This window comes from Kogia breviceps, chromosome 8, assembly GCF_026419965.1.
Source record: "Kogia breviceps isolate mKogBre1 chromosome 8, mKogBre1 haplotype 1, whole genome shotgun sequence".
Taxonomy (NCBI): domain Eukaryota; kingdom Metazoa; phylum Chordata; class Mammalia; order Artiodactyla; family Physeteridae; genus Kogia; species Kogia breviceps.
The window spans coordinates 67,791,618-67,804,886 of record NC_081317.1 but is presented as its reverse complement, the minus strand read 5'-3'; the positions used below and the strand labels follow the sequence as shown (position 1 = coordinate 67,804,886).

At 38.5% G+C, this 13,269-nt stretch overlaps 1 protein-coding gene across 7 annotated transcripts in view; it reads right to left on the bottom strand.

The window, feature by feature from the left end:
- The window catches only part of SPATA6L (spermatogenesis associated 6 like), a 59,807-nt gene that overhangs the window by 14,616 nt on the left and 31,922 nt on the right, over positions 1-13,269 (bottom strand). For all 7 annotated transcript variants that reach the window (XM_067041591.1, XM_067041586.1, XM_067041587.1 and 4 more), the window contains 4 exons: positions 13,043-13,167; positions 5,386-5,463; positions 2,728-2,958; positions 524-626 (listed from right to left, as the gene is read on the bottom strand). In XM_067041591.1, coding sequence (XP_066897692.1) covers positions 524-626; positions 2,728-2,958; positions 5,386-5,463; positions 13,043-13,167 — 537 coding nt within the window. The remainder of the gene's footprint in view (positions 1-523; positions 627-2,727; positions 2,959-5,385; positions 5,464-13,042; positions 13,168-13,269) is intronic.

The window sequence follows — 13,269 nt, the reverse complement described above, 5'->3', positions numbered from 1 at the left end:
ACTTAATGCAAAAGGGTACTGAAATCTAAACGTTTGAGATCCCCTGCCTTAACCTCACTGCTTCAGACAAATTGCCTCTCCTCCTTGCTGACATGGAATCTTGTAAAGTAAGTGTTGCACCTCCTGATCGCCACCAATCACTGCTGCTTCCTATCCAGAGATATGGAGAGTCCTATACGTTAGCTATCAGTGGTGCCTTAGCAAGAAGATTGCACCAGGACAAGATGCTCCCTGCTTTTCCAGCCCAGCTAGGGAACAACCACAACCACAGCACACTCAGTGGTCACACTACTCAGAGCAGTCTCCTTCAACAGCCAGGGGAACTCTGAAAACAGCTTCTCAGCTAACTCTGCTCCTGGGAACTCCTTCCCTGGAAACTCCACAGCGGGAGGGCACCTGAGAATTAGGCCCTGAATTTCCAAAGAAACATGTGATTCCTCAGAATGAAAGAAGACTTAGAGGTAGGTAGGATGCATTCATTCCCACGAGGAAACTGTATAGGAATAACAAGAAACTCAAGTACCTCTTCTCTCTGGAAATGGAAAATTTGAAAAGTCAAATTTTGTTCTAGACTTCTGGGAATGATGCTCTGAACTGTTCTCACCAAAGGGCTTTGCACTATCCACCTGAAAGGAAAGGAAAGGAATGAGACTTGAACCCACTGTAGCTTGTATTACCCTCTCCTCATTACCTGTGATGCCTTTCTCCCCCTCAGTCACAGTCATGCAGGTGAGAAAAGAGGTTGGGAACAGATTAAATCACAGTCTCCAAGTATATAAAATGTTATACCCAGTAGGGAAACCTGTCTGTCCCTACCTTCACTGAGGTTAGAACACAAAGATATGGGCTAACACTAGGCACAAATCATATTCTAACCACTGGTAAGGCTCCAGTCCAGAAAACAGCAAGTGACATTTATCTCACATCCTTTTAGAACCAGACAGAGTTGCATGTTCCTAAACAGTCTGGGCAGTACTGGCCTAGGTGTGGTCCTCCCTAAAGACAAGGGATTTTCACAAGGTGACATTTCAGCCTTCCACATCCTCTTCCAGTCTGAGTGTCTATATCCTTGAAAAAAAGAATAGTGGTGACTGTATTATTTTCCTTAAGGTAACCATATTTTCCTACATTGGACAACATGATCTGCCAACATGTCAAAATACTTGAAATAGAGACTCTTCCAGAATATGTATGACATAGAGTTGCTGGAGTTTCTTTCTAACATTGTTTATTTGTGTTTGTTTTTTTTTAATTTCAAGAAAGCATGTTATAATATTACTCTTCAATCTACTTCAAGAAATACTTTGATTAGAATTTACAATCTTGACAACATCAGGTCCTCTACATTTTAATGCTGTTACTTAAACTTCAGATATCATCAGGAAATCTGGCTAAATAAAAGAGCACTTAGGAAAGAGCTTGGCACATTAGTAAAGACTGTATAAGAATTTGTTAAATAAAAGTATCAAGCAAGTTTTAATTCCCTAAGAAAACTTCGTAGATTTTAAGGTTATTTAGCCCATAATGGCATACACTAAAGTTGTATTTTATAAAAATTTATGTCAAATGATATAAATCAGACTCAATAAACTCAATTCAACAGTATCTGTATGAAGCCATGTTTAAAGAGTGGTTGCTAGATTTTGCCAGACATTTTTACCCAAGTCACCACGAAGAAAACAGCTATCCTGTACTTTCTAGCCAAACAACATCTCTGTTCTACCTACAAACCAACTCTATATCCAGTCATCTCAAAAGCACCTTGCCTTTGAGATTTACCATGCTTCATTTCTTGTGTCTAATGCACAAACATCATCACGGATAACTTTAAGTCAAATTATCAACTTGACAATAATATCAATAGTTAACATTCTGAAGAACAAGTCATGAACTAGAATGTGGAATGGTGTTCGTGAAAAATATGAACTAATACTGGAAGTGTTTTTAATGTAATATTAACTGTAAATATCAAGAAGCAAATCTGTATATACAGTATAATTACAACTTTGTGGGAAAAAATAAGGCATTATGAATACCAAAAAAAGGCAAAAGAAAATGTATCAAATTAAACAATGATTATATTATTCTGGTGAACCTGTGGGTAATTTTTGTCTTGAACTCTTCTACATTTTCCTTTACTTCTATAGTAGTCAAAAAATCTTGAGACTATGAGAACAAGTGTGATTAAATTTGCCTACTATTTCCTGAGGGCTAAATCTAAGATAACTTTAATTAACAGCTTTGACTATGGCACATCATTGCATCTTCCTGCAGACATATGTTTCCTGCTCTTAAAAGTGTGGCCATTAAGCAACATCCTCACTAAGAAAACTCAAACCAGTTTTCTTAAAACAGATGAGGCTTTGGTTTCAGATTGGTACAGAGTATATGCCAGCCTTTGATATGCATCTTCTACCACTGACAGTTCATTGATTTTTCTGGACAGGTTATCATATGTAGATAACACTCTCTATTAATAATTTTCAGAAATTAAAAATAGGGATGGCAGACATTTACTAAGCAAGTCTTCTGCATAAGACATCTTTACTGACAATGACTCTAGGAAGTGAACATAATTTAATCATAGCTGTCATTCAATTTGAATTTCCTCTATTTATTTACTTACCCATTTGTTTTCATGGTCCAACCTTCCTTTGTTCCACCCTCATTCACACACTCACCATTCCAAAGGACTGTGAAAAATACTTTTAGGCTCACGTGTCTTACTACAAATGGAGGTTTGCTTTCTCCAGGTAATTTGAAACTATCTCCAAGATTCAGTTGAGCTGGCTGGTCCTGAAAGAAACGCCTGGTGAAATATGGAGAGGGCGGCCTGGACTGCATGCCTTGGGGCAGTCTGTCGAGATTACTCTCCCTTGGTTTCATCATTATACTACTTAAGGGGAATTTTGGTCCATTTGATGTGGATAAAGGCCTTTGTGACTTACATCTTTCTTCCTGAAGACACAAAAAAGAAACAGTATTTTTAAAGAAGAAAACACAATCAGAATATAACTGTTTAACTGAACTTTAAGGTAGAAGATTGAACATCTCAGATTTATAAAACATGAACTTAAGGAAGGGCATTTTAAAATTTTTCTTCAGTTCAGGTTAGTATCACTAGTATATTTCAACTATTAGCAGTGAGATTTATTTGTATTATGAGAAAGTTGGAAAGTATCAGATACCCCCCCAATCCCATCATAGACAGATGATTGATAGATGTAGAAATATAGTGAGAGAGAGAGAGAGAGAGAGAGAATTTGGCATAAACTTAGGTCCAGCAATTTCACTTCAAGGTACTTATTATAAGGAAATAATTATGGCTATATGTATAGCTACAGAAATTCTTAGAACAGTTCAAAAATTAGAAACCAACTATATTGGTGAGTAAGCACTTTCCTTTCAGCTCCAAACCCACCTTTCTATTCTCTGCTTTATGATACTGGACCTGGCACTCTGCAAACCCCCTTCGGCTTTTCCAGCTCTTCTATTAGGCTCCACCACTAGAGGGCGCTAGAGGGAGACCGTAAGACTAGAGGAGGAGGAAGGGACGGGGGACTTCCAGTTTTGCATTCTGTTCCTGTCCGCATCACCCCAGCAACCATTCTTCACCTTGACAGCAGCAAATGGCTCCAGTTTATAGTTTTTTCCTACCATAATCCAAAACTAGCCTCACAGCACCAGGTGGCCAGAGCCCCTTGCTCAGAGATTTGAGTCTAGCCCCACGGGATCCTTCCTCCAAGCTCCTGGGACAGCAACAATGAGCAGTGTCCCTCCTTAGAGGTCTGAGTCCCAGCTCATCAGAGTCTCTCCTCTGAAATCATGAGGAAACACCCGGGAGGGCAGCCCCTCCCCACATGTCTGGGTGCCCTTTCTATGGGGTTTCTTCCTCCACTTCCTATGTTCTTGATGACCCAACCTCTTCCCTTTGTTCCCCCAACTCTAGAGGTGGAAGCTGCTTCCAGTAGTTACTATCTCCATCACTTCAGTGTTCCCCTTTTCCTTTCAGTCCTCCAACCCTTGTTTAGCCCTCTTTTTTTTTTTTTTACATTAAATCTTTCTGTTAAAGTAACAGGTATGGTTTGCTTTCCAGACTGGACCCTGACCGATATATCAGCTAAGCACCCAACAACAGAAAATGAATTGCCAAAAATTATGGTACTTCTGTATAATGGCATAGTATGAAGCCATGAAAAATTGCCTGGCTTAAGCATACTTAAGGACATGAGAACACGTTTATGACATTCAAAGTGAAAATATGATATGAAATAATATGCAGTGTAGTATGATCCTGATCTTCTAAAATTAAAACAATATGTGTATGTGTGTGTACAGAAGAATATATTTTAAAAAGTAGTCATGTTCATCTCTAGATAGTAAGAATAACAGGTAATTTTTATTTTTATTTTGTCTTTTTTTCTTATCTGTATTTTCTAATTGTATAAAATAAATGGGATACTTTTGTTACAGGAAAACAATGAAAGCTATTATTTTTAAAAGTTAACACTTAAAAAAGTTAATATAGGAAGACCTATATTAGGAGATTAAAACAAGATTAAAATGGTGGAGTGGAATAAAAAGAATAATAAACTGAAAAATCACTGTGCACACTTAAACAGATTGGAGAAAACAGTGGGTAAATAAGGAGAGACTAAAAAGCAGCTATTGCTTTCCTGAAAATTAACCACTGGTTTCCCATTTATGAGTTATGGTGCCCAGGGGATCGATGGATTTGCACAGATTAGTGACCCTTCTCATTCAGTACCTCTTAACCCAAAGCCCACATTTTCAAGGTATTTTCTAGGACTCCAGGTGAGGTCTACAAACTATATTCATTGATTCTCTATATCATCTTAGAAACGATTTTACATGGTTGCAAAATTATGGACAATAAGGTAAAACAAAAACAGAAAGAAATCAGGGTGAAGGAGAAATTAGTGCTGACAAGAGAGTAAAATGAAGGTAGTGCTCATGGATGTCCCAAGACCCTCACTGTTACCAAAGATGGCCCACAAATACAACTCTGAGTTTCAGCCTCAGCACAGGAAAGAAGGAAACACTACTGTTGATAAAATCAAGAGTAAAAGTCATGGAACAACAACAACAAAAGCTAACTAAATGACACATCAAGCTTGTGATCGTAGCTTCTGGATCATTCTGTTCCACCAATTATGCCATGATGAATACATGCCAAACATACTCACTCTAATGTGACAGGCTGAACAAACAGTTTGACTATGGAAATTCAAACCTAGCAATAAGTCTCCAGGTTTGTTTGTCCAGTTGCATCTAAACTTGGTAAACGGAGTTTAGGCTGAAATTTTTTTAATTTGTGGAGAAAATTTCTAACATTTCTATCACTGGATTCTCGATTATACTTACAAGAAATCTGTTTCTATGCAGAAACACACGTTCTCTGATGGCTGTCCTCGTAGAAAACTCTATTTTGGGAGCAATGCCCTGAAAATAAAACAGCATAAAAGAAACAAATAAAATGGAAAGAGGGTCTTTGCTCATCCTATCCTAACTTGAAATCATCCGAGAACCTAAATGCTCTTTTGTGTAGTTGGCATAATCTACACATATTATCTAAAATACATACATAACAAATATATATACAGTGAAATATTATTCAGCCTTTAAAAAGAAGAAGATCCTGCCATTTGTGATAACATAGAAGAAACCAGAGGACCCTATACTAAGTGAAATAAACCAGTCACAGAAAGGCAAATACTACATGTCTCACTTATATGTGGAATCTGAAACAAACTCATAGAAACAGCTAATAGAAAGCTGGTTGCCAGGAGCTGGAGGATGGAGGAAATGGGGAGACGTTAGTCAAAGGGTACAAAGTTTCAGTTAGGCAAGATGAACACATTCTAGAAGTGGAATGTACAGCAATGTGACAATAGTTAACAATACCATATTTTATATTTGAAATCTTCTAAAAGGGTGGATGTTCAGTGTTTTCACCACAAAAAAGAAAAGAAACAACAGTTTACAATGTTAAATGATGGATATGTTAATTAGCTTGATTGTGGGAATTCCCTGGCAGTCCAGTGGTTGGGACTTGGCACTTTCACTGTTGGGGCCCAGGTTCCATCCCTGGTCAGGGAACTAAGATCCCACAAGCCACACAGCACAGCCAAAAAAAAAAAAAAATTAGCTTGATTGTGGCAATTATTTTACAATGTATATACATATCAAAAATAAAGTTGTATACCTTAAATATATACAGGTTTTGTCAATCATACACCAACAAAGCTGAAAATAAAATACATACATAATAAGAATAGCTAAACACATATAATACTACATATTATGTGCCAGAGCCCAACCAAAGGGCTTTGCATATATTAACTCATCTAACCCTCACAATAACCGTGTGAGGTTGGTCCCAGTAGTATCTCCACTTTGTAGATGAGTGAGCTAAGGCACAGAGAATTTAGGCAACTTGTCCAGCTAGTACTGGCAGAGCTGGTAATTGAATCCAGGCATTCCGACTTGTGTCCCCACAGTTAGCTACTCTAATGGACCATTGAACTGAATGAGATTATCTAGGGGGAGGGATGGATAGAAGTTCTCCTTCCCTACCTACCTGCTTTGAAAACATGCTTGATAACTCATACAAAATATTTATATTCGTTTCCAAACTCTTCATTTTGTTTCATTGATCAATACTTCTTTTTCTGCTCAGTACCATCCTATCTAAAACATTGTGATACATACATATATATATACATACATACACATACATATACCCTATCCTACTTAATTCTCATAGTGCTATAAGGAAAGTACAATTATTAACATCAACCCATTTTATAAATGATAAAACTGAGAACTGGACAAAAACTTGAAACATCTCTAATGTTCTTCATAGGTGAATAAACTGTGGTATATCTATATAATGGAATCTACTAATAACAAGCAACAAGTTACTGATACACACAACTACATGGATGAATCTTAAAAACATTGTTCTAAGTGAAAGAAGCCAGTCTTGAGTGGTTACAGAAAATATGATTACATTTATGTGACATTCTCAAGAGGAAACAAAGTTTTAATGACGGAGAACAGATTAGTGGATTATGGCGGAAGATGTGTCTATAAAGAGATAACATGAGGGAGATTTGGGAAGTGATGGAACTGTTCCGTATCCTGATCATGATGGCGGTTTCACAAATCTATACATGTGTTAAATTCATAGAACTGATTATCAAAAAAAGTCAATTTTACTGTACATTTAAAAAATACAATTCTTTTTCTTTTTTTTTTTTTTTGCGGTACGCGGGCCTCTCACTGTTGTGGCCTCTCCCGTTGCGGAGCACAGGCTCCAGATGCGCAGGCTCAGTGGCCATGGCTCACGGGCCCAGCTGCTCTGCAGCATGTGGGATCCTCCCGGACTGGGGCACGAACCCGTGTCCCCCACATCGGCAGGCAGACTCTCAACCACTGCACCATCAGGGAAGCCCTATTTTTCTTTTAAAAAAACTGAGGCAGAAAGAGATATTAAGCAATTTTCCCAAGGTCACATGTCTTGTAAATGTCAAAACAGGGATAGGACTTGGAGCTGAATTACACTGTCTCCAATTGACACCATCCAGTCACCTGCAGCCCCTCTGAACATGACCCTTTGCTCTCCTCTCCCACAGAGAACACCACCTGGCCAGGTTCCCCTTTGTCCTGGGGGCACTTTCCCTTTCTTCTTGTTGCCCATCCAAACCCTACCTGTCTCTTGAAGACTGGCCTCACCCTCTTCCCTCTAGACACACCCATAGTGACTTCTCCCTCCAGTTGCTAACAGCTCATTTCACTTATATAATATACTCCAAGTACTCGCAAGAAGAATTTGCATCGGCCGAAGCCCTAGAGGGAAAAGAAACCAACATGCACTGCATGTTTAGACAGGTACCAGGTGCTCCTAGAGGCTTTCACATGTGCGATCTCATTTAATCCTCATACAACCTGTGTAGCAGACAATTGTATCCCACTTTAAATGTGAGGGAACAGGCTTGAAGAGGTTAGTCTGTCCAATGTCACACAGCTGGGGATCAGTAGAGCCAAGAGTTGAAACTCTGTTGGACAGCAAAACCCATCCTCTTTCCGTTACCTCAGCTACCTCTCAGGGGGCCTCATGGATAAACTAGTCAGCTTGATTCCTGTGCATTCATTCATTCCGATGCACATTCAGTCCTGTACATTCATCTTGTCTACAGAACAGGTCCTCACAGGCATAACCACCTCCTCAGCTCCCCTTCCTCTTTTTTTTTTTTTTGCCTCTAGAATGAGAGCCCAGTTGCTGCACAGAGTTGAATAATTGGGGTGGGGGGGCGGGGAGGTGGTGTTTCATAAAGAATGCACAATAACATGGCCGGCACAGCCTCACCTCCGGTTATCAAATCCAAAACCTCATGGGTGCGCAAAGTCCCAGGTCCCCAGCGGCCCAGCTGCCTGAGCCTGAACAAGTCATCTCTTAAGCCATGGACTGGTGTAGTCTTCTTAATGCCTCATGGAGAAGTAGTATTAACCCTTGAATGACAGTTTAATAAAAATATAACAGCTCACATTTATTGTGCACTTAACTATACACCAGATACTATGCTAAAGACTATACATATATTACCTCATTTAACCCTCCTAATAACCCTATAAGGGAAGAACTATTACCAGTCCCATTTTACAGATGAAGAAACTAAGGTAGACGGAGATTAAGTAATTTACCCAAAATCACACAGTCATTCAGTGACAAAACTGGGCTTGAACCCAGACCACCTGAGTCCACACTTAACTGCTATACATGAAGCTCCACTTTGCCAGGAGAAGAGGAGGAGGGTCCCCTACCAGTAAGGAATCCACAGCCTGTAACACCACCTTGTTCACCTATTTGACCTCCACTCCTGGCAGTGACTTCCAGACAATACGGAGGAAGGTATTTTTCATAGAAGTACTGATTTTAGCATAACAGTTTAGAGCTGAAATTTACAGGCTCTATCTCATGCAATCCCCTCAGCAATGGGATGGTGGTGATGATGGTTAGGTCAATAAATGGATTTAACAGTAGGATTTTCCTAGAATCACTGCACTAAAGAAAAATGGAAATTATTAACTAAAAATTAATAATTAAAAAATAATATTGTTTCCCCTTAATTTACAAATTCAGCCTTTACCTAACAAAAAAACAGATTTTATTCCCCTCCTCAGAATTCTTGACCTCAGCAGGAAAAGGAGGAAAAAAAGGCTGTTAGCGTAACAAGTGAAATGATATAAAATATGGAAGTACAAAGAAAAAGTCACATTTTATTGGAGGAAATAAATCTAATTCTTAATGAACTAATAAATGAAGTGAATGATTTGCCTGACCCGCACATGTCATTTATTCTCATATCCTACAACATTAATGAAAAGAAATTGGACCCTGGGCTGAAATAAACATGAGAGAATTAGCATCATGCAGTGACTGAGTGCAAACTTTGAAGCCCGACAGGCCAGCATGAGACTGCCTGCTCCATTGCTCACCAGGTCTGTGACTATGAGTACCTTTGATAAATTCTCCATGCCAGCTTCCCTATGCCTAAGATGAGGAAAATAATAGTAGCCACCTTGCAGGGTTAAGGAGGATTGAACGAGATAATCCATGTAAGGAGCTCAGCACAGTGCCTGGCATCTAGCGAGCATGTGAATGTCAGCTATTAGTAAAGCTTCAGCAATTGGTTTTATTTTGCTTTATAGAACATAGAGAAATTGAGCTCCTCTACCTTTTTACAAATTGTTTAAAATATACTTTCATTAACTTCATTGTAAGAATTGATACTTTACCTCTAATGCATGAAGATGTTTCCCTGCAGTTTTAAAGTTCTTTCACTTATGAGTGACTGAATTTATGAATAACTACAAACACAACTTCCTGTAGGTTCTTCTCCCTACTTATGTCCATAAAGTTAAACAAAGATAACATTTGGTAAAATATGAAAAGTGTATTTCTTCTTGTCTTGATACTTAGCTGGATACCAGCTCAGTGTTTGTAGATAGAATTTATTTAATAGAAAACTTGGGAAACCAAAGTTAATATAAAGAGTATCTCCCATCTAATTCTTACCAGTTTTTATCCCTTTTTGCTTCTGAAGAGCAAGATCCCAATAACTCAACATAATAAAGACAAGCATCTCACAAGTACCATGGGTGTAAGTGATACACAAAGAACATATCTGAGAAAAAAAAAGTGATGTCAGTGATATTCACCAAACCTTCAAAGATTATTGGAGGACTTAAAGTTATGCTCATTAGGAATTCAGATTAGGAGAACTTTTGATGAATGCTTGCTGTTTGAAGTATTAGAACTAGAAGTCCTGTCATCATAAACATCCTAGAAACAGGGGTCCTGCATGTTATGTATTCTGCACAGTACTCTCAACAAAATGGAGACAATAACACTTTATTAAATTATAATAATGGTGATTCACGGGGCAGTAACAGAAAAGTTGAGTATTAAGTATGCTTTTTATAATTCACAAGGATGTGGCCCTTAAAACAGACGTCATCCAAGTGACATAAAAGTAAAGAAAATTGTTAGAGTTTCTGCAGTGTTAAAAATCATCCCAGATAACATCAAAATGAATATTTTGAATTTGGGTTCAGGTAATGCCCCCAAAACAGTTAGATAATCTACTAAATAACTGCTGTATCTTTTAAGATCCTTCAATATCATCAGTCTGTGAACCTCTGACAGTTTCCCCTCCATTAAGTAGAGAAAATAATATCTATCTGCCTTGGCTGACTTAAGAACTTTTATGAGGAAAATAAGATATCACATGAAAAAACCCAAGCACAAAATAAATGAGAGGTAGCATTATTACTATCACTACTCTATTTTACTATTATTATTACTAAAACAATAGCTATGATTAAATAAACTGATATTAAATCTTTCAGTTAGTCTGCATTAAGAGGAGATGAAAAAACAGACACAGAAAACAAATTTATGGTTACCAGAGGGGAAAGGGGGTGGGGGAGGGATAAATTAGGAGTTTGAGATTAGCAGATACAAACTGCTACATATAGAATAGATAAACAACAAGGTCCTACTATATATAGCACAGGGAACTATATTCAATATCCTGTAATAGGGACTTCCCTGGTGGCGCAGTGGTTAAGAATCCCCCTGCCAATGCAGGGGACATGGGTTCGATCCCTGGTCCGGGAAGATCCCACATGCTGCAGAGCAACTAAGCCCGTGTGCCACAACTACTGAGCCTGCACTCTAGAGCCTGCGAGCCACAACTACTGAAGCCTGTGCGCCTAGAGCCCATGTTCCGCAACAAGAGAAGCCACCGCAATGAGAAGCACACACACTGCCATGAAGAGTGGCCCCCGCTCGCCACAAGTAGAGAAAGCCTATGCGTGGCAACGAAGACCCAACCCAGCAGATAATAAATAAAATTAATTAATTCAAAAAAATCCTGTAATAAACCATAATGGAAAAGAATCTGAAAAAGAATATATATAAATAATAACACATTATTATATATAATATATAAATAATAACATATTATTATATATAATATATATATAAAACTGAATTATATATATAAAACTGAATCACTTTGCTATACACCAGAAACTAACACAACATTGTAAATCAACTATATTTCAATAAAAAATTTTAAAATTAAAAAAAGAGGTGAAAGAAGCAACCTTTTTATAGCTATGTGATGGTGTGAATATGGCAGTGACTTAGAATGGTTAGATAAGACTCCCACATCTCATGCCTGACAGACCTCCATGGCTTACGTTATACAAGGATAAAAATCTGAACCAGTGGAAGACTTCTGTGCATGGATTCTGCAAATTCCTTTTTCTAAAGTTTAAATTCCCTATTTAACAGAAGAAGACTATGTAATGCTTAACTCTTTCGGAAAACCTTCTTGGTGATCTCTTCTGAGTGGCTGGAGAGATCAGGGAGCCAGTGCTGAGTTATGCAGTGAATTAAGACATGGGCAGCTGATGATTAATACCTATGTGATCCAGTTAATAACTTGGAGCCATGAGAAGCACAAAACTAAACTGATTTGGCTGCTCCCACCCTTGGTAGCAGTAGTAGTAGGAGCAAGGCAGGCTCGGCCGTGACCAGAAGGGATGTGTGCGTGTGTATGAATGTGCCTGCTCACTGGCCTGCAGTCACAAAGTGACGTTCTTAAGTATGCGAGGTCTCACAGCCTGAGACCTGACCACATTTGGGAGGGTGAAGGTGAGCTGTGCTGTTTCCTTTTTTTTTTCATGGTAAATTGAAATTTATTACTGGGAATGGTGGAATGGGTTAGTAAGTATAATTGAACTATACAGAGTGGTCGTTAAGCCTGGAGATAATAGATGTAGTGAAAAGTCATATCAACAAGCCATTTATTATGTATATCTCTGTTCCCAAGCCATCTGTATATTTCCATATTTTGAATGCTCATTAATAGTGAGGGAGAACACTGACCAGAGCTTTATCTCATTCTTGTTGATTTCTTGGGTGTAGTTGTGACACAGGGGTAAACTCACCAAAACATGGGTAATCCAAGGAAAGGATATGGGGCTGGAGATAACCACAGTCTTGGCAATCTTTTTCCCAATAACCAGGGGTGGTTGAGCTTAATTCTGAACTTTAAAATAATTTTTTTGTACTTAAGACCTTTTATATAATGAAAAATGCCTTGATCTGTATTCTTATAAATGGTGCTAAAATATGGTACTCCTACAGGAACCAGGGCAATCCACAGTAATGTTGGTTACTTCGAGTATATCGATGTGGGAAGAAAGCCAAAATGAATGTATTTAATGAAAAAAAAAAAGGACTCCCACATCTCAGATCAATAGTGGGAATCAGTATCATTTATTATTTTGAGTGGGGCATCTAATCAGGGCTGCTGAAGAGAACAACAGGAGCACTAACCAAGATGAAGAGATCTGTCCACAAACTGGTCCTGTCAGGAATAAAATGTTCAGGTCCCAAGAATTCCTCTCCCAACAGAAGCCCAGCTGGGCACAGATCACTTACCGGAAAACCTTCAGCTGTCTTCATGAGCACCTCCCTACACATCCCAGGGTGTGAAGGTGTCAGCCTGGGTTCAGGGAAGAGAAAGTCCCGTGTGTTTTCTTCATAGTAGGCCAACTCTTCCCACGCTAGAAACAAAGGAAAAAAGGCATAAGTAGATTTATGTTCTGAAAATGATGTATCTACCTCCCTGAGTATAACAAAATAAAAGCTTAGACAAGTGATGGCAG